Source organism: Lampetra fluviatilis, chromosome 9 (assembly GCF_964198595.1).
Source record: "Lampetra fluviatilis chromosome 9, kcLamFluv1.1, whole genome shotgun sequence".
NCBI lineage: Eukaryota > Metazoa > Chordata > Hyperoartia > Petromyzontiformes > Petromyzontidae > Lampetra > Lampetra fluviatilis.
In genome coordinates this window covers 14,294,486-14,316,988 of record NC_136283.1, presented here as the reverse complement: position 1 = coordinate 14,316,988, position 22,503 = coordinate 14,294,486, and the positions used below count along the sequence as shown (strand labels likewise).

General features: G+C 50.7%; 1 protein-coding gene across 5 annotated transcripts in view; it reads right to left on the bottom strand.

The window, feature by feature from the left end:
• Positions 1-1,701: 1,701 nt before the first annotated feature.
• The window catches only part of LOC144934244 (uncharacterized), a 56,145-nt gene continuing 35,343 nt past the window's right edge, over positions 1,702-22,503 (bottom strand). For 3 of the 5 annotated variants that reach the window (XM_078859881.1, XM_078859883.1, XM_078859882.1), the window contains 6 exons: positions 22,153-22,228; positions 20,628-21,027; positions 18,832-18,912; positions 8,569-8,652; positions 7,445-7,561; positions 1,702-5,806 (listed from right to left, as the gene is read on the bottom strand). In XM_078859881.1, coding sequence (XP_078716007.1) covers positions 4,793-5,806; positions 7,445-7,561; positions 8,569-8,652; positions 18,832-18,912; positions 20,628-21,027; positions 22,153-22,228 — 1,772 coding nt within the window. In that variant the 3' untranslated portion in view covers positions 1,702-4,792. Of the gene's footprint in view, positions 5,807-6,331; positions 6,364-6,934; positions 7,005-7,444; positions 7,562-8,568; positions 8,653-18,831; positions 18,913-20,627; positions 21,028-22,152; positions 22,229-22,503 lie in introns of all 5 variants that reach the window. The other 2 variants (XM_078859885.1, XM_078859884.1) reach the window with 2 other exon arrangements.

Below are 22,503 nucleotides of genomic sequence, written 5' to 3'. Positions count from 1 at the left end.
TGAAATATAAATTGGACTAAACGGCATAGGTGGGACAAAGTCATTGTTATGCAAGTCCAAGTCGAGTCGCAAGTCATCAAATTCATGACTCGAGTCTGACTCGAGTCCAAGTCACATGACTCGAGTCCACATCTCATAGGTGGGACAAAGTCATTGTTATGCAAGTCCAAGTCGAGTCGCAAGTCATCAAATTCATGACTCGAGTCTGACTCGAGTCCAAGTCACATGACTCGAGTCCACACCTCTGCTAAACGGTGTGTATTTATATATATGTGCGTTCTATTTATAATGGCAGTTCTTGACAGCAAAGGAATTGTGGACAAATTGATCGCGTGCTCTGATCCAGGGCCCGCAAAGACAAAGATCCCCGTATAGCCTTAACAGATTGTTGGGGCAAGCGCAGTAAACGTGCACCCATGGAAGCTGATAGATTACACGAGGGGATGGGTGGCCAGCACCACGCCCGGCCGCCTTTGTCTCCCGAGCGGCGATGATTACACACCGCACCAGGTACTCATTTGAGGCTGAGTCGATCTAGGGGAGGCCCCAGGATCGGGGTTGGCCGTGAGCGGGAATCGAACTCGGCTCGCGCCGGGTTCGTAGCGCAGCGCGCTAACCGCTACACCACCGCTCCCCACCTGCTGGTTAGCAGCACCAGGTTTACGAGCATAACACCGACGAGCAGATGCAATGCCATCGCTGTACCAAGGCATGATGCCGTCCATGACATCACACAAAGTCTCCCGACAATGAGTGCCACATGTTTATAGGACCTCCCCAGCCGCCGCCGCCGCCCCGTGAGTCACCATCTTGTTAAAGCCAATGTCCGCAACAATTCTGCACAGCAGCAAACATGACAAATCATTTTCCTCCGCCGTGTCAGAGGAAGCTGCCGTGGCAGGTGCCGTGCCACTATAACTGCACCCGGAGAGCAATTGAGGGACCTCAAATGCTGTTGCAGCATCAGCCTTGTTTAATGCACAGCGCCTGAGTATTGCTACTATTCATGACTTTGATGATGATGAATCTGCAGTCGTTACAAACATTCTACATTTTATATTATACGGACTGTTAACTGGGCTCCTAACGATTCGCCTCCTCTTGTGGTTCGATCAATTGTGACAATTCAAGGTGCCTTACAAACACGACATACACTTAATTCACGTGGAATGTCCCACCAACCACATTGACTGGAAGAATGGACACGTGACCTCTCAGGTGTGCCGTGGCCCTGGTAACCTTGGAGGGGTCTTAACAAAACTATTTTTTATTTAACCAGGTAATGTCCACTGAGCTATATAGCTCTTTTTCAGAAGTGACCTGGCCACAAATGACAGGTGGCCGATCATGTGGAAATTTATAGCAGCCAAATACTCGAAACTAATCTTTCTAAACGTGGAGGGAAAAACCGGAGGACCCGGAGAAAATCCAGTCGCCCACGGGGAGAGAGAGAACACGCAGATATACAGCAGCAGGCGTCAGGGTCGGGATCGAAACCACGACCTCATGTATACCAGGCGTGGTACTTAACATCTCGCCACTGCATCTTGATTGAGGGGCTGTCATAACGAAGGCTGGGACTCGACGCATTAATGCGTTGGGGTTTTTGTTGTCATAGTGAACATGGGGTAATGCATTTCCATTCTGTACTTTCAAACAATTGCCAACACATACAATGAGCAGAACTGTGTACGAGTGAAATTCAGACTTTGAAAATTTTATTTTTTCACAGGTGAAACTTGAACCATTGAACGTTTTTTTATCCGTACCAACAATCAGCAACACCATCGCATAAAATCAGTTACGAGTGTTTTGAACCTTGTATTGAGGGAATCCCGTAAAAAACATAAAACACCCATCACATACTACTGAAAAAGATTAAAATGTGCAGCTACCCACTAGACACAAAGAAGCACTGCTGGCTCATACAAAGAACGGATAACAGAGAATGGTAGTTTAAAAAACCCTACTCGAGCACAACATAGTTTATCTCCTCCCTTTGTCGACTGTAAGAAGTGCAACCGCTCTCCCATATTGCACAGGCGTACCACAAATAACTATCGTCGCTGCACGTGACTGGCCGTAGGGGGTTATCTGCTCCAGTGTGTGTGTGTGCGCGCATATGTGCGTGTGTGGCGAGCGGTAGTGTATCGGTTGGCGCGCTGCGTTACGAACCCGGCGACCGGAGTTCGATTCTCCCGCTCACGGCCAATGCCAGTGACAATTATCTGAACCGGTGCTGGGCCCCCCCCCCCTGGGTCGACTCAGCCTTAAATAAGTACCTGGTCCGATGTGGAGTAAACATCGCCACTGGTTAGACAAAGGCGGCCGGGCGCGGTGCTGGCCAACACGCGCGCGTGCACACACGCTCACATCCCGTGGGGAGCGCGTGGGATGCGATTCCGGTGTCTCATCAGCGTGGAAATCACTGGAGAGAAACTCTGCGCACGCGTGCCCGCAACGCAACACGCGCGTGCACACACACACACAACCAGGCACACAGCGCGTGCGCAACGATTAGAAGAACACTGAAGGTTGGTCACCATCGGGCACACTTGGGAGTTGCTTGGCAACCAAGGGACGTCACAGCACCCCGCTTGAAGATGCCTCCCCGCAAACGCTGTGGTGATAACATCAGGAGCTGGAGGGGGGGGGTCAGGACTGCTGTAAGGAACATCCCTTGCGCGTGGTCACTTTACAAAGGGATGCAAAGTTTCCTCGATTATTATTTTTGTACATTGATGTTTTTGTGTGTTTTTTACACGTGCACAATTGTTAGATTTCGGCAACATATTAAAGCTTCCGTTACATTTCACGCGTTGTGACGAGGCCAGAGGATGCCTCGAATGTACGCGATGTTTGCGTTTCGTGCATCGCGGGCTGGATATCCGTGTTCGCGAGCTGCGTTTTATAATTTGTTCTGGAAAAGCATGCGGCCAGACTACACCCACCCCTCCCATTGTAAATAAATCTATTTGTATTCAAAGAGACAAACGAACCACAACACACCTCATAATATGTTCTTGCCCACAGTACTTCCTCAAGTAATTAAATGCACGGTTTTGCTTGTTCACCTATGGCTTCAAATATGAATAAAATATCGCTGCGTAACAAGCGAAAAACTATTCGCTGCGGAGCGATGCGAGACCCAGGCAGGCCGTATATTCACACACGAGCATCGCGATCCACAATGCGCTTACTGTCCCTCGAAAAACGTACCAACAAAAATTACTCTCAAGTGGACCATATTGTTTTACATATTGAAGCCACCTGTCCCGTACAACCAACTGGAATCGGCGTTTATCATTCGTTGTGGCGTTACGTGCCAACACGCACACGCGCGTGCACGCACGGGTCGAAGATTCGAAAGATTCACACTTCGTGATTGCAGCACGGAAGGCGGAAGGCGTCGCATCTCAAATGTCCAGCGACACAACCGCGCGCCGCCATCCCAGACAGACAAGACGGCCGCTCGGGTGCATCCGACCCGAGCGGCTTCGGCCCAAAAGGGCGGAGAAAAGTGGACCTTACACGAGGCAACGTCGCGCGCAATATATACATGATTAAGTGCAAATAAATAGGCGCCGTTGCACTTGCACACGCAAACACGTGGGGACGTCAAACCCACAGGCGGTGCGGAGCGCGCTCAGGCCGTGGAGGTATGGAGGAGTTCACCACAGCAACAGCATTAACATTCTGCATCTCAACCACAAGCGATGGCGGCCGTGCTGTGCGCACGTTTTCGGGTTGCACAGCGCAACGTTCGGCCCGGCACGTGCTCGGTGGGACCTTGTTCAACTCCTCGGTTCTCAACAAGCTCCCCGGCACATGGAGAATAACTTTGAGAACTGATGGAGCTCCCAAGCACGTGGAGTGAAACGTCGGACATCAAGACGAACAATAAGCAGTGCAGCCTGAGAATACCCCATAGAGCGATGAGTGAAAGGTTCCACCGAATCCCCTCCCACCGGAATCGAGTCCTACTCCCAGCTCCTGCCACTGTCCACCCTGAACCCCCACAATGCTGTTTCTCCATCACCGCCTCCTCTATCCCCCCCCCCTCATGTAAATTGCATTGTGCCCACACAACAAGTAGATACCAAACAAAAACAATCGTTTACAGTCATTAAAAACCCAGTGTAAGAGTGTTTACTTATCCTGTACAATACAATGGAATGTGCAATATTTTGAGATGTACCCTTAAAGAAACGTGGATTTTTTTTTTCTCATATATACATTCGACTCACCCGATGCATTTTAAAGTAATTCCTGTCACTCGCCGTTTTTCCTATACAGTCTTCCAGCACTCGCCCCTGTTTGATAACGCTTGGAAAAGCACAAGTGTTTAAAAGGTCTTCTATTCACGCCATCAAAATGTCCTTGGACATTTGTCTCAAGATATAATATGTACAAAGAGTTTGGGTTTTTTTCGTTCGCGTGCATGCGTGCGTACGTGCGTGTATTGGTTTGTTTTTCAGAACCACAAATCTGCTATTTGGAGAATTCAACTTTCAAACCTCTACTGCGGTCCGTGTGTGTGATTTAATGTCGAGAAATTTACACCTTATGTACACCGCATAAAGCAGGCCACCGCTATGCCTATTGTTATTAATGTGGCACTCATAATCTGTGTTATTGTACTTTATGTATTGTGCATTAAAGTAGATCACTGCCCTTCTTTATGTATCGTATCAACAAAAATCAATATCCCCAATAAACAGCTCCACAGAAAAACAACCTTCATTCCCATGAAGGTAAGGAGAGAGAGATTACAAAAAGGCATCTGGGAGAATTAAACACTGACAACAAAACCGGGCTTGTCTTGAGCGATAAGTTGACAGCAATTTCCTTCTCCAGACACCGCAATACCCGAGCCGTTATCTGCAATCTCGCCTTCGGAGCAGACCCATTCCGCTAAGTGCCCTGGGAGCGGTGATGAGAAGCACCTCAAGTCCCCTCCTCCTCCTCCTCCTCTTGGCATGGGGATCGACGTTAGGTGACCCAGTCCTCGCATCTGGTCGCACGGTCGCTCCGTTTGGCTTTGCCATCCGCTCGTCGGTTCGTCCCACCGCGGGCCAAGAAATCTGTCCTCCGAACCGTCAACCAGTTTGCCATTCCCGGTCGAGGCACGCAGGTCTCCCGCCGGTGCGGGGCTATCGAGGCGGTCGTTACCGGCCGCGCCGGCCGCGAAGTCAGCGCGTTCGCCGTCGCCCACCGGGACCCAGGCGGCGTGCCTCCAGAGGTCGACCGACGCGGCGTCGACGCCGTTCTTCGCCTCCACCGTCCTGGCGACGGGAACAATTCCCGCGCGGAAGCCTTCGACCGCCCCACCTCGTGCGGGGTCGCTCGAGCCAACCGGCCGGCTTGTTTCATCCGGAGGCCGTACCGGCGCCGCTTCGCTCTCGCCCTGCGCGGCGGAAGCCGAGGTGGCGCAAGGTCTGCAGCGAGACTGCGGTTCAAAGAACCGCTCTCGCGGGCTGGCGCATGACCTGCACTCGTCCGAGTCCTTTGCTCTCGCCATTTTGCCGTCGCGATCAATAAGGACGCTGCAGGGACCACAGCGGTAAAGGCCGTCGGATGCGTGCTGCTGCTGCTGCAGCGACCGGGACAATTCTGCAGTCGCGACGAGTTCCGTTTTGACGTGCAGGTCCCCGACACGTCCAGAGGATTCGTCATGGGAAGCTTGAAAACGATCGGCAAATTGGAGGTCTGGCCGAGCTGCCTCACTGGGGCCCGCGGATGGCCGTGTGGCTGCCAAAGTGCCCGCTACGCTGGCCACTGTGTCTGTAGTCGGGCGGCGGCACGTCTGAAATAAAAATAAATCAATACAAAACTTTAACACGGACACTTTTTTTTTTTTGAAAAAAACTGTTTTCTTTCATCGTTAAAAACTAAAATAAATAGACACTGTCTTGGAGGACAGAAGTCGATGTGCAAAAAATTAACTAAAATGTACAGCCAAGTTATACTCCACATGATCTCCTATTTTTATTGAGAAAAAAAAGGATAAAAAAATATATCCGTCGGCAAGGCTCTTAAATTAATAGGAGAAAAAAAACGCCTCAGGTTATCTTAGCAAGTTAAACTTAATAAGAATCCAATTTTATGGCATCAGAAAAAACCGGTCCATTACGCATGATTTCACACTTGTTATCATCGACTCCGCAATCCACGCGGGATAAGGGGGGTACAACACAGGGGACAATGGTGGGGGGTGGTGGGTGTCAGGGGGGTGGTGGCAGGGGGGTGGTGGGGGGTGGTGGGGGATTCACACCGCATAAACCCGCGCGGACATCACGGCAAACTAAGTCGAGGAGTGCAACCGCTTTACCTCGTGCGCTCAGACTGCGCTGAAGAAAATGGCTGGAAGGGGGGTGGGTAAATCGGCAGGATTACACGACAGGAGGAGGAGAAACAAGAGGGGAGAAACAATGAAATGAGAAATAAACCAGCGGCAGCGGCAGCAGCGGTGGCGGTAACGCAACACGGATAACAACAACAAAAAACAGGCGAGACGAGAGGTCCGAACGTTCGTCTTTCTTCTTCACAAATCCCATCGACGACGACACTTAATTAGGAGCGCGTGCGAGCCGCCGGTGGCATCTCATCGCCACGCTGACATGCCTGGCAGCTTTGGTGAAGTCAATCAATTGTGGCAGCTAATTTCACCTCTTGGAATCACTCCAGACCCGACCGTGCCATTTCCTTCCCCTCTCAGGTGAACCCACTGGGCCAACTTGTGGCATCGGTTTTTTTTTCCACCCCCACCAACCCTCCCATCCCCCTCCCCATTTTATGTTAATCGGCGAGTAGAGGGGGGGGGGAAAACAGAGGTGACGGCTGTAAACATTAAGTACAAAAAAGACCACAGAGGGGGGACAAAGAGCGAGATAGGAAGAGGGGGGGGGGGGAGTGATGCTGCAGAACCACTCACTCTGCTTGTCTGGACGCGGGCCGCGTGCCGTCCGCACAGGCAAAAAGGATTTGCGTGGCCCCGTGGCCTTCTGACGACGGCACGATTTGATCAAGTCAAAGGAAGCAGGGCAGGAGGAGAAAAAGGAGTTACACAGGAGCAGCAACAGAAGAGACTTGCAAACAACAAGGGACGAGATATTTAAAGTTAAGTCACCTTTAAGGCTCCTCTGAGACGGACAGAGGAAAGAAAAAAGGTTTCGCTCGAAGCACCGAGGTCCAAAATAAACCCTTTATCGTGTGGGCCAAGCTATTAAGATTACGGGGGTCGAGGCTTACTTCCAAGATACCACCGCAAAGAATGTTAACACGGGGCACGACAAACGCTAAGGCGAACTTTCTGCCCTCTGAAACTCAACTCTGCACACGCGAGCAGGTGCCCCCTCCACCCTGAAAGATAAACAAGTGTGGCGGTGTTTTTTTCCTTCGGGTTTTTGGGACACGCGGACGGACGAGAGCGGAGGTTACGCACGTTCGCGGGCTGCGTGGGCTCGGTGGTTTGCGTCCCACGCTCGGCGCGAGGGGGCCGTGACTCGAAGGAGGTCCCCTCCGCGACAGATGCCGATCTTCCGTCCCTCCCTCTCTCCTCCTGCCAGGGGCGACAACAGTCGTGGGCGTGGGACACTTGGAGCAAAGCGGCTGGCATTCGTCAAAAGTGGACAGCAATCGCCGGCAATAGGAGCCGTGCTCGTGATTTATTTTTGTTCCATCCTGTGTGTGATGGCATTCGGTGTCACCTTTGATCGATTCACTTGGACCGTCGAACCGCCGCCGCCGCTCGCAAGCTCCACAAGTAATGGATCCTCATCGGCTATTAAGAGGAGTTCTCGTGACTGCCCTGCGCCCGGCTACGACATCATTGCAGTTTGTCTTCCAAGATGTAATTGTGTCTCTTTTTTATTTTTACATATGTATATACATTAATCTTTGCAAATGTGCCTAAAAGTTTTTGAATGTAATTTTTCAAGTATTTTTATATTAAAGTGTGCGTCATTGACATTATAATTCAAACCCTACGCCGCACTGGCTCGTGGGATGATGGGATGGTGTAGTGGTCTGCATGCTAGCCGCTGGGCTAGTTTGCGCCGAGTTATCTGTTTTATTTTTGCCGCCACCCCGTGGTTTCTGTAATTACCCAAGTGCCTCTGCTTTTAGAGCAGACATCAAACACCTGTGATATAACAGGCAAACTCACGCCACATCATCAATGTAGACCTCATAACAAATTGAGAACCACTCACAACTATGGCTATCTCAAGTGTATTTTTTTTCCAGGTTGCACCACTTGCCCGTCGTCTGACGTTTCGCTCCACTTTTCCGGAAGCTTCTTCAGGAAACTCCGTCCCTCTACTTAGGCTCCTGAAGAAGCTCCCGGCTTGTAAAGTGAAACGTCGGAGGTCGGACTGAACAACAAGCGGCTGAACCTGGAAACGTGTCAGACAACTGTATGTGAAACCCGCTCGTGTTATGTAACTTACAGATATTTTTCTTATGAGATCAACTGCGAAAATGTTTGACGATGCATCTCGGAGGATGCCCACCTGCTGAAGTAGGAACATAAGTTTGAGATGAGTCAAATCGATGCGCGGCACTCACCAGCTCCGCCTGCAATCGCTCAATCATCATCTCCTGATCTCGGACTTTGTCTCGGAGTTGTTCCATCTCCTCCAGTAGCAGCACCTACAGACAGCAGCACGTCGCCATGGACAGCATTAAACCATCATCACGCGAACTTCGGCCATCCTCGCAGCAGCGGCTTTTGGCCAGCCATCGAACAAAGATGGGCATTACATTATGCGCTTTCAGATGCACTTCTGCGGTCATCTGGAATGCTCTTCCTTCTGATATTAGCAAGTCACTGGAGCTATGCATTTTAAAAACCAGATTTCAAACTAATTTCTTTAGAAGTGCTGTTTGTGTTTAGTTTGTTGTCCTTCCCTGCACTCCTGATTAGCACGGTTGGCTACGTACGGTGCGAGAGAAGTTCAACATACATACCTACCACCCTGTCTGTACCACTACAACCATCCTGCAACTTTGTTCACATTGGCAATGTTACCGAAACTCACGCAGTGTGTGCAGTATGCTGTGTGTGAATTGGGATAAACACGTTTAGGCAAAATGCTGCCCGTACTGACACGAAACTTGAACAAACGTACGTCCCGGTTGTATGAACTGTGGAGGAATACGAAGGTTTAAAAAGTATGGGTGTCAACTCTTACACGTGGAGCGAAACGTCGGACGTCGTGCCAAAACAACACACGGTACGACCCAAAATAAAACATCGGATAGCTGTTCAGCACGAACGTGAAAACCCACACGGCCATACCGACTCAGACTCCTTTACAAAAACTCTGGGCCCCACGTATTCAACGGATCAACGACCGCACGTTATTCTGAGGTGCACTCTACAAAGCGGGCACCTCGGCATTTCACGAATTATCCGTTTAGTGGGACAGACTTCTGCTCTCTTTCGTAGACGCAGCCCGTTCACTACGAACCAATCGGCACGGCGAATCCGCCAAAACATCGCAGCAGCTCTTCACAATTCCTGACTCCATGCAAAACCCCGCAGGCTAACCATGACGTGCGCATACAGCCTCAGTTAGTGAAGTGAGTCTTTCAAAGGAGACCATCCTATTTAAAATATTTTTTTTATTTTACCTGATAAGACCCGGAGATTTCCCCGTATAAGTGCCGTTAGTGAGCGCCTATGAAGGCAGGCACGACACACGAGGAGTTGGATGGACAAAACCACGCCCGGCCACCTTTGTCTCCCCAGTGCTGATGTTTACACACAGCAACAGGCACTCATTTAAGGCTAAACCGACCTACGGGAGGCCCAGGACCAAATCAGATATTTGTCACCGATGTTGGCCATGAGAGCGGGAATCGAACTCGGGTCGGCGCTCCCATACGTACACAGGCACGCACGCACTCGCGGGCAACCCAAGTCCCTGACCACTCTGCATGCAGGGCACAATTTCTGATACGCTCCAAACAACCAGCCACAATTACTGCGTACTGTGTAAACAAGCCCCTGACCTGCGCATCAGCAAAACAAAATTGATGTTTCACAGACGGCTGTAGAGGACATGTCGGAGTCACTTAGATAAAATAATTGGCAAAACCAGGAGCCCAAATTTTCCATGAATTGGAGGCAGCTGATCTGCCATGGGCATCCGTTGGCTGCTGTTCAACTCACAAAAATATCCCCCCACCCCCTCGCTGCCCCCCCCAACCCCTCGCTGTCCCCCGAGCCGCCCTAATCCCCCCCCCCAGCCAGCCTCCTCCTGCAAATAGGCTGGAGCCAGAATAATTTTCCAAATGGGTAGCCACCAAGATTCTAGGTTCAACGGCGATATTCAAGATAATTGTCTCAATTTTATTCATGCACGCTTGTTGCGTTTGCGTAAGCATTCGTCAAAATATCAAAAGCCTTCATATTGGCTGAGCAAACCTCCGTGAAAGTCTACATGAGATTTGATTCACCAGATAGAACCCATCCGCGTTGCAAGTAGCAATCGTTAAGAACCATATTCAGCCGTGCGGCTGCACCGCCTGCACACTCGACGACGGCATCGCCACTGCGCGGTCCCGCAAACCACACCAAGCCACCAATCCCCTTCACAGCCGCGCGCAGCACGAAAGCGCAAAGCGCAGCCTCTTTTGTTCGGCCGAGATCAGAACGTTTGGCCGGCGACTCGCAAGGCGCAACCACCCAACGGGTGACGCCCTGTCGAGCGAAGGGGACGGACACAGGGCCGCGACAGGCGGCGGCACCTTTGCCTGCGCCAAGCTCGGAGCGGACGGACATCCCCTTTCGCACGGCGGCCGGGCGCGCGAGGGTTGGCAGGGCAAAGCGGCGACCGTGTCACGAGGGTCCCGCTAATGGGGCAGCCCGTCGCAGAGCGGAGGCGGAGCGAGAATTTATAATTGCGGAACTATCGATTCCTCGCATTGGGGCGGAGGCGCCGGCCAGTCGGCCAGTCGAGCGACCGCCTGCGGCAAGGCGTATTAGCGCTCTGCGCTGCTGCGGTTGGGTTGACCGTCTCAACGGAGCACGATTCTGCTGGCCCACCTCGAGCAACACAGCGGAGCCAGTTCGTGAAGCCGGTTCGTGGAGGATGGTCGAAGTGGGCGGACGGAGGCATGCCAATTGTTTTATGTGCCGCGCCGGGAGATCGAATCGGACCAGCGACTTCCGCATTGCACCATCCAGTGTGGTAACCATTACACCATGGAGCCAATGGAGGTTCATGTAAAAGAGCTGAAGGTAAAAAAGGTAAAAGAAAAGGTAAAAAAAATGGTAAAGGTTCCACTCTGCAATTGCTCGCTCATGTCACCGCTGGCAGAAATGGCGTCCACTAGAGGGAGCTCTAGAGGGTATCTGTGCCTCCTCTTCTACGCTGACCAAGGGGTGCCCACTACCTCACCTGGTATACAGGAGGTCGTGTGTTCGATCCCGAACCCTGGTGCCTGGAATACATTTTGAGTTTGCTTGTCTCTCTCCCCGTGGTTGCATGGATTTTTCTCCCGGTCCTCCGGTTTTTCCCTCCACATTTAGCATCGACATGCGTTTACGAGCATTTGGCTGCCATAAATTTCCACGTGATGATAAGCCACTTTTTCTTGGTTCTTTCGGTAAAGTCACGTAGAAGGGAAGTAATAAAATAATAAAAATAAAACATAATAAAATATTTTACTTCCCTTCTACGTGACTTTACCGAAAGAACCAAGAAGATGAATCCCTGCAGTCACGAAAGCTTTAAATTGAAATATAAGCCACTTTGTTGAGCTAAGTGGCCAGATCACTTCTTCATGCTGCTGCGTGGACAGAGGGGGGGGGGGAAGGGGACATTGAAGAAACATGCACGGCCTTGTTTCAACTGCCATGCCGGGAGGGGGAGGGGTGGGAATTGAACCGTCGAGTTGTGGATCGCACGTCCTGTGCGCACTAACCATTACACCGCAAGCTAATGGAGGCGCCGCAAGACGTCGGTCGATCGATGGTGTCCCCTTCGACCGATCTCGCACGCCAGTTAAGCTCGTTTTTGCGAGATAATGGAGGTGACGCGAGATGGCACACGCGCGGCTTCGCGAGGAGATCGTGCTCGCAGCTCGGTCTACATATAAACCCTCATTAGAGTACGGCTGCCCCCAAGCGTGAACATGATGTCCGGTGTTTCGTTCCACTCCGGAGCTTCTTCATCACCGCGGGACAAAAGCTCGCCGGCACAGCCGCGAAAACCTACGCAGTTTGTATTGCAACGCACCTGTGATTGGCTGTTTGAGGGCAATAGATGTGGGGTTGGGGGATCACACAGATCACATTGTGCATGACTGATTCGCAATGCGCTGCGATGCAAGGTGGCGACTAAGTGGGTGAGAAAAGCTAAACGCTAAAAGGTGCACATTCACTTAGATTTAAAGTGGTGGGAAACCATAGATAAGCAGGAAGGCAACCAGTACCGGCGTCAATAATTGCCCATGCTCTGTGGCCCTAACCGGGTATTTGGCCCACTCCATTCATTACTAATTTTACACGCGTGTGAAAAACGGAGTACCGGAGAAAGGAGAAAAAAAACCCATGCATGCAAAGGTGGGTGGGGGGGGGCAACACTCAATCCCCGTACAATGTGGAACTTCGTTCATACCGTATGTAGCCAACCACGCTAATCGAAGGTGCGGGGGAAGAACAAACAAAACACAGAGAGCAGTTTTAAAGACATCAGTTTTCTATCAGTCAACAGGGCAAGATCGATCGACTTTGTAAGTCACCTCCATTAGCTACAAATAGAAACAGATGGAGGTGAATCCACTCACTGTTCTGCCATCTACTGGCGAGCCAGGTTTATGGATCCTCGACACTTAATGGAGAGGGAGTTTCACGACATCAGTGAGCTCCACCAGCGCTCACCACCGCAGCGCTGGATTTACACAGCAGTGAGTAGCCGCGGCCGCCCGGGCTATCGGACTATTTTAAACGTATATTCATGAGTGCCTATTTCTCTGGTAAATATTCAATCAGGAATTAGCCAAACATCACACACAGGACCGGCCTGGAAAAAACCCTCGAAACTCCCAGCGGCGTTTCTTGACGAGCGTAGAATTTCCGTAAATTATTCAATTTACCTATGCTTCAACGGGAAAAGTATGTTTCCCATAATTGCTTCCTTTCCCCCCAGGTCTCCCTTGGAAGAGGCGGCTAGCCTCGACGGGCGCTTGAATGAAGCATCGGAGAGCGACACGGACGTTGACGATGTGAACGCAGGGCAGCGACAGCGCTCAAGAACGACCGCAACCCTCCCTCCAAATCGAATGCCAACAAACAAGAGAGTCGTGCTCGACGCAAACAAACCGCTTCGACGGGAGCGTTGCAACTCGTTTCTATTTTAGGAGTCCGTGCACGAAAGAATAAAGTGTTCGCAGCATCGTTCCATTGTGTCATGATGAATAAGCGCTGTCAGTGCGGCGATAATGTATCGTGTGCCACTAATGCGCCATCTCCGGTTTGTGTCACCGCAAACGCCCATCGGCACAACCGCTCGCACTCTCAACAACAACCGGCAGCAGCAGCCGGCGCCCTGAATTTTAAAAAACGCCAACTGTGAACGTCTTTGCCGATGGGCGTTTTTTTTCTTCTTCTTCCAAAATCGTCTCTAATTTAGACATTTTTGTTGTGTATGCAATAACGTGTTTGTGTAGACTTCATTGGAAGTTCTCTTCCGTAAATTTATTTTCCACGAACAAAGCAGAAGCATTGAGCAGCAGAATATTAACGATGATGGCGACGAGAATGGTGATATTATACTGTAAGCACATGCGTGTGTGTCTGTAACTTCTAAAATAGCACCCTCCCCTCCTGTTTCGTGAACCCTCTTGAACTTGCGAGCGAAAGGAGAGCGCATGGCGGACCCGGCTCCTCACGAGCGGCGGCTAATTATCCAGCGCGAGCGGGCACACGGAGCCAGCAGCCGCCCCCCACCCCCCGTAACAGAATGAGACGTCCGCCCGTAGTCCGTCCCACCACGAGTAATTTAGTTCCCCCCCCAACCAGCGCAAATAAATAAATAAACGTGCGGAAATGACTTCCTGAGATGAAGTGTCAGTCACGTTCCGCGAAAAGGCAGCTGGCGCCTTTCAACACACGGGGAGAGAGGGAACGGATGGAGGGGAGAGAAGCGACCGAAGCCTCTTTCTCTGGGAGGTCCGTGACGCTCCCGAGATTCGTGAGCAGGGGGAGGGGGGAGAGGGGAGGGGGGGTGTGGAGGCGGGGGGGCTCGCACATGTGAGCACAGTAGACGTGAACTTAAGTTTGAAACGGACAGGCAATTTTACAGCCGAATTACATTATTTAATTGCTTGAACCGACCACGGCCTTCAGATGCGTTTAACGTGTTTAACAGACATTACGGAAAGAGAGAAATATAAAAAAATGTTAAACTGGTATGCGAGAAAATGTGAATTATGGAGGGGGGGGAGGGTTTCCACGAATGTAACGACCAAAGTGATCAAACCGGTCATTTTGATTTGCATAAATATCTCTGTTGAAAAGGCCAAGAATGTAGTAAATATAAATAAATGGCATTTAAAAAAAACGGTTTACTTGTGCGTCACAGCGGAATATTGAATTGGGTTTATTGAGCGTTCAGTCAATATATCAGAGCGTGGGACAGCTCATCACAGAATCTTAAAGTGAGCAGCGTATTTTATCCAAATGACGCAGCACTGTCAACAAACGGTTGACAATAATTCTTACAAAACCAGACAGTGGTATCATAGCCGAAAACAAAAGTGCCGGCATCATTTGTAGGCTTTCACCATTGGACACAGTAATGTGGTGAAGAGCACTCGCACGCATTACCGCATATCTGTGCGGAACTCGCGCTCCGCGTCAATGGAGGGGCAGCTGCACGCACGAGTCTACTTTCTAAGAGTTCCATGTGTGTCCGGCAAGCACCACCCAGCTGATGATTTCAGAGGAGGGAGGGAGCGGAGGAAATGTTTTTGCACCGTAATACAAAGTCACTGATTTTGGTTCACAAGACCGATGGCGCACATGTGACTTTCGCGCCGAACGTTCAACGTCGCTTAAATGAAACGTGCACTGCCGACAGCTCTCGGACGTGTTCCCAAGTAGTTGGGCGCGAGGTTCCGACGTTTTACTCCACGTGCTGGGAGCGTCTTTTTGGAACCGAACTGCCAAACGCGAGATGAATGCGAAACCAAACAAAAGCGTTGGGGCCCCACAGAACATCAGCCTGCAGGTGTCACCGCTGAAGTGCGTTGGCATTAAACGGAACGACCGCTGAACCCTAATAACGATGCCTGTGGGGAAATAATTAAATAAACACTTCTCCAGTCACCTTTTGGCTCTGCCTGACATGCTAACAACACATCCGAGGTCCACCCCGACCCGCAAGCAGAGGCTGCAACAACAATAAAGCAGGTGCGCACTTCCAGCAAAAAAAAAAACCCACTGCACTGCAATCTAATTGTGAACAGATTGCGTCAACGTGAAGCTGGGGGACCGCCGACCGGCCACTAATTTGCTCGCGCTCGCCACGACCGTGCCCTGGCTTACCCCCCTTACTCGGCCACTCTGTGACCGGCGATTTCCGTGCACGCGTGCGTAGCGAGGCCAACGTGCCCGGCACAGGGCCCCGGTGTGTCACGGTGCTCTCGTGCCGACAAGAACCCTGGCGCTTAACGAGGGCAAAGCCGGCGCAGGGCAGCGAGGTCTGCCTGCCGAGGAAAGGATTAATTTCTCGCTCGGTGTTTTACGCATCACCAACGAACGTATTCCGGGAGGTGCCACGTGATTTATTAGCCATAGCCATGGCGACCACATCAGAGATTGGTGCCAGATTTGAGCATATTGCCAGAAGACAGAGGAAAGTGGAAACAAATGATGGCATTTGCAGTGGACACCTACTACGGGCTCTCTGCCCATGGATCGTGATGATGATGATGGCGAGAGTTATACTGGATGATGTGGTGTGCCAGGCACGGAAATATTTCCAGGATCAACAAAACACGGAAAGATCCGGCTGCAATTAAGCCCTGCTGCCCGCATGCACAAGTGACACTTCGCAAAACCGCTAAGTGCATCGCTTGCTTAACCAATCGTGATTCACCGTCACAGGGATCCGATTCAGGTAGTTTATTCACTATACCCGGAGCGTGTTGCAGGAAAATATGTATCGAGCTCGTACGGAAGTTTTGATCAACGTGTTTCCAACAATAATCTATCTCCTCAAGGTGGCTTATTGTTCGTCACGTTTTCAGTATATTAACCCGATTAAATTGGAGTGGTTGAATTAAAGTCACTTGCATGAGAACGATTTACTTTCTTTCACTTAATAATGGCTATTACAGTACTGTATCATGAAACTAACGTTGTACAAATTACCCATTAAAGATGTTGCTCCTTTGCACACAAGCAAGTTTTGTCACACTATATTGACGCTGAATATAACTGCATGGGGTCGCATCATGACATTATATATTTAATATAATATATATTTAATAGAATGCTACGTAAGTGAAGCATGGTCAAGATAACCCCCGTAACCAACAGCATGGCGAGGTCTTCAACCAGCGGACGACTGACAAAAGGGTCACTACGCGTGCGCACAATGCCGTTGGTAAAAATTGCTGTAACGTCTCTATATCACGGAGAATGACAGTCACCGGAAGGTGGACGGAGATCGGTTTTGAGAGACACACCCCAGGGTTAACGGCTTTGCTGATCTTCCCCTCGCAGCGCCACCGGTCGTCAGGAAGAACGGGCGTTGGTGGGAGGGGGGGGGGGGCGGAAGGGCTGGCGCCTCGCTTGCGCACTCTGCTCGCACGGCAGCTCCGCTCAGCAAGCAGCTGATGCCGCCCCCTCGTGTTTTCATTTTCCCGCCAGCACCGAGTACAATGAATATACCCACAAATAATTTTTTGCTGCCAAGAAAAATTGGTGAAACCTAAAGATTTAAATATCGTCTCGCCCGCCAGAGGTTACATAATCTATGCTCTATTGAAAATTTAAAATAAACAAATAAATTTAAAATCTGCACAATATTAAGTCGAATATGCTTAACAGAGTTACTGAATTACATAACCGTGGCGGGCGGCCTTTTTCTCTTTCCGCCCACAAATGGAGATGCAATATTGATTTAATCAGTCACACACAGCCTTCGTAATAATATTTTCATGAAATTACGGCATAATGGTTGTAAATGAGTCGAGCGAAAAAGAGCGCAGTCAAATGTGAAACATTAATAGGAGCCCTAATGGGCACACGTGGCGTTCGCTGGGATTTAATGGCAACTCAAGACGCGCGCATTCAGCATTCGAGGGCCCAGATAGAGACGAAAAGATGCGGTGCTCTTTTCAATTCCCAAGCACTGTGACCAATTGGAAATGTCAAAATGCATTGTCCATTAAGGATTCTTCACGATCCTCCTCTCCGCACAGCCCGAGTGAAGCATGACGTCATCTCGCAAATGCACATCCATTCTCGACGCCCCAATGTCAGAGTCCCGCAGTCCCCTCTCGCTGCACGGAAATAATTTGTCCGGGAGGGAAAGCTCTCCGTCTGTTAAATACTGCATCATGCCAAGCTCCCGTCTCGTTTTTTTTTGGTAGCGAGAATTAATTTTAAAAATGGAAATCACTGTCAGTTCCCTGCTCGTGAAATGAAGCCACTAAAACATGTGTGACGGCCGGCGTTTTAATGCATTATCGGACAGATTGAGGTGCCTTCATGTTTTTTTTTTATCAAAAGGATAAAAAAAACACGTATTCAGACGCAAAATGTTACAGCGCAGCAAACGCGCGTAAAAGGTAATATTTGTTTGCGTATTCTGCAGGGCGATCCATTCCGAGATACCCCAACTGACTTTTGATCTAATGATCCCTTCTTGCCTACCTCAGGCGATTGAATAATGCGAAAGCGATGGCTCCATACATGATAGAACAGAGTGCTTCAATGGCTTAATACATTGCATCGATACCAAGCTCCAGAACGGTCACGGCTACACCGCTTCTCGGTGGCTGCCCCAACAGTCTGGAACCGCCGCCCCTCTGCACATTCGCAGCATCACCTCCATCGTCTCCTTCAAGAGACACTTAAAAATTCACCTCCACAACCTCGCTTTCAAAGAACAAAACGCAAATTTGCGCGCGTTACAAATTGCATTATTATCGGTGGGAGATATGTGGTGGCTTCGAAATAATATCTCCCGATCATTTTATTGGGGGTGCCTCTGAACGGGTGGCCCTGTACTAGGGTGTACCACGTATTGAAGGCCGTAACGCTCGGTGCTCTGGGGTTTTAATTCTCTGCTTGCTCGCGCTTCTCAGTAAGATGAGGAGACAAAACTAAACAAGAAAGCAAGAGGAGCGCGCATGGGGACGATTCTTACGGGAACTCCACAGGCAACAAAGAGCTCACGGAAACAACCAGAGAATGCAAAAAGTAAACGGCAATAATTGCAGCCCTCCCCCGCCCACTGAACGAAGTTAACGCCACGCAAGACAAACGATCGCGCGTGTGCGATACCGGGAGAGAGCAGCGACGGCGGCGACTTCAAGTGCAATGACGGGACGACATTGTGTCACCGATGTTAAATTAGAGCCCACTGTACACGTGTCATTTTACATCAATAACGCCGCATTCACCCCCCTCTCTTATCCGTTACCGCACAGCTACAGCGCAGCTACAGCGCAGCACACGGGAATCTACGTCTCCCATCCACCCATCTCATCAGCGAGGTGCATGTATATAGCATCCCCCACCAACACCCTGCCACATCACCAGCACCGCCCCCCCACTGCTCCCAGTGTGTGAAACGTCAACCCTACCTGATCAATGCAGTCGGCCTCCTCCTTCCCGCCGGGGAACGCCGGCGGCGGAGTGGCAGGCGAGGGGCTCACGTCCGAGTCCTGGGGAAGGGTGACGGGCGGAAGCGAGTCATCGATTCAGGACCCCCATTGAGCACCGCGTTCAAACGGGTGAACGTGCACGCGGACGATGCGTTGGCTCTGGCTGTCGATCGCCAAGCATGTATGTATGTTGAACTTCTTTCGCACCGTATGTAGCCAACAATGCTAATCGGGGGTACACGGAGCACATCCAGCTTGGTTGTTGCCCGGCAGATGCGGCGTCTCCCCCGATTGCTTTGTTTTTATTTCAAGAGCCCAAGCGGGGCGAGTGACCTTGTAAGTTTACGCGCACGTGTAAAGTAAGCAACAGTGATAATTCACAACTGCCTTATGTCGACCCACCACTGGATGAGTTCTTCACCAAGCTGTGTGGGTGATGGACAGTGCGGAGCATTGAAATAAAAAGTAAACGTGACTGTGTATCGAGTTTGGTCCTGGCCTCCTGTCACTTAACCAACCGACAATTATCAGCGGGATAATATTTCGATTATTAAAAAAAAACACCTGTGGCATGGGAGGCCTTCATCCATTGATGGACTGGGAATGGTTGGTGGTGCAGTGGTAATGCTTGCGTCTCACAGCAAGGAGGGACTGGGTTCGGTTCCCCACTCTGTGTGGACTTTGTATGTTCTCCCCCTATTCTGCATGGGTTCCCAACGAACGAGACTCTCAGTTGCCTCCCATAGCTAAAAAAAAATTCACACGTTGTAAGTGGAATTGGGCAAATATCCCAATGCTCAAATATTACCTGCAAATTTACTCAACTGGGATTGGCACACAGCGGCATCCTCATCCTCACCGCCAGCCTACGGCAAACACTCGGCAGTAACTTCCTAAAATGAGTGAGGCTTTCCTGGGTAAACAAGCGCAAGTAAATAACAAAAATATATTTTTTTTTTCTGAAGAAATGCCTGCAATGCCGCGAATGTTCTGCTCAGAGCACAGTGGGTGCTTTGCGATGGCCAATTTCTGGCTTGCGCGTGCACGCACATGGCATGACAATACCGCTCAGCGGCCAGCACGCAGCCGGGGCCTGCCCGGCAAAGATCGTTTCACCTTCATCTCTGGGCCGCCTCCATCCATCCCCCACCCCCCGTGTTACATGAGACGACGGTCAGAGCAGAATAAGATGTCAAGCTGTGTGGAGAGGCCAACCGAGATCAGTAGAGATATATAAATAATAAGACATATCTCTCCGCTGCGGAAGAACAAAACGCCAACTGAAAAATAAACCGCAGCATCAGTATTAAATTGTAAAAAAAAAAGATATCCAACCTTGACCGGGTTTCACACAATGTTCCACAGAGATGTCTGGGCATATATTAGGGGATGTGTGAACTACTTATGGAGAAAAATATAATCAAGTCACATTTTTTTCTTAAAAAAAAGCAATATTGGATGAACGATCGTGGTAGCAATGTGTTCTGCATGGACGTCACTAAGCGTGACGTCCATGCCAGCTTAAGTGTACTTTGGGGCCAGGTGAAGTGTCGAAGGCTCGCTGGGCAGGTGTATGCATGTTGAACTTCTTTCGCACCGTACTGTTCTTTATATATCATAATCATAATAATTTGCTACCCTTGGTCAATAAACTGCTAGTTGAAGGCCTCCTCAAGCCGTCTGGGTTGTAGCGGTGTGGGTGGTCGCGGGACAGACCCAGGTGCTATGGGTTTAACGCAACGCCAACACGGCAGCACCAGCGAAACAAACATCACCTCATGTAGCACTCTCCGCAAGCGGAACAGCATCGTCTTGAGCGCCGTGCATTCGGTCATTATGTGCCTGTAGGTGGTGCCGCGCTGCTCGGGGCTGCAGAGGCCCTCCTCCGACGACCAGGGCAGCTCGAGGGGGGAGCGGGGGTGACGGCTAGCCGCTCGCGACGGGGGGCTCCCTCCAAGGGGGGGCAGGGAGCAGCCGTGGTGGCGCACGCTGGGGGAGCTCGGCGGGGGAGCGCCGTTCCCGCGGTCTTTTGAGGGGACCGGCGACGGCGATGGAAGGAGGGAGGCGGGGTGGCTTGCGTGGGCCGAACTCGTACGCTGATGCGGAGGCCCTGCGGGGTCCGGCTGCTCCGCTCTCTCCGGCTGCGAGCACTCAGAGCGCGTCCGGGTGCGGCCCCTGCGTGGAACGGTTACGACGGGAGGAGGGAGGAGGTATTAAAAGGAACGAGGAGGGCACCGCACAGCTCTTCGAAGGCCGTGGGCGCTCGCATCCCCGCCAGCGCCGACCTCTCATCCGGCGTGCAAGCCGATGCCTTTGCTCACTCGCTCGCATGGCAGCAGTGGCTCTTTTATCTCATCAGTCAAATGCATCGGTCGCAACCAAGTGAATGAAATATGGCCGAGGTTTGTTTTCAGTCTCCAGAAAGATAAAGATCTTCTACGAAGCTTCTGCCAGCTGCCAGAGTGCTGTTAGTGAGCACCTTCTCAGGCTGGCGCAGCACATAAAGCGGGTGATGTGGCGACCGCCACGCCTGGCTGGCTTTGTCTCCCCCAGTGCCAATGTTTACGAACCACACCAGGTTGAGTTTAATGTTGAGTTGACCGAGGGGGAGAGCCTAGGAAAAGGTTCAGATATCACTAGCCACTGATGTTAACCGTGGCTGGTAATCAAACTCCGGTTGACGGGTTGATAGCGCAGAGCGCAACCGCTGCGTTATCGCGCCCCACATACATACAGACACAAAGATAAAGATCCCCCGTTTAGCCTTTAACAGATTGTTAGGGCAAGTGCTGTTAGCGAGCACATATTGAGGGCAGCACTGTGCCCAAGAGGGTGAGTTGGCCAGCACAATGCCCAGCCACCTTTGTCTCCCCATTGCTGATGTTTACACACCGCACCAGGTACGCTTTTAAGGATGAGTCGAACTAGGGGAGGCCCAGGACCGGTTCAAATATTCACCACTATTATTGGTTACGAGCGGAAACTGAACTCGGGTCGCGAGGTTCAAAGCACAACGCACTAGCCACTGCGCGACCACTCTCACATAAAAGACAGACGCACACGCGCATTCACACATGCACGCACACACGCAATACAATATCCCATCAATACAGGCATGTCTACAGTGATCAACGTGATGAATGAGCGTGTTAATTTAAATTAGGCAAATATGGAAAACATTTCCACAGGCTTCTTCATTGTCATAAGCGAGAATATTAAGTGGCATATTAATATATGCATATGAAAGGATTGAGCAAAAAAATATTACAGATGGTAATTCGCTGTAATTAAGTCGGAAACCTTTGTGCGTTCTCTGTCCAGCGCTGGAGATTCAGTTGCCGCATGTCCCCAGGGCTTTGCAGCGGCTCAATGCCACCTGGAAACAATGGCACAGCCACGGCGAGCATGAGGCATAATGGAAAAATTACAATTCACGTGATTTTGCAAGATCTAACCGGGAACAATTCTTCACTGTTTAATAACACCCAGCGTCCGTTGCGTACGACGACGTTTGTTTTTTTCCCCCCAATTCATTCCGCGCGAGCTACTGGTGCCTGCATCGTGAGGTGACGAATTCAACGGGAAAGCTCACAGAGCAACGCGGCGGCCCCACGTGTCGGAGAAGAATGGCATTTGGGGGGAGGACTTCCT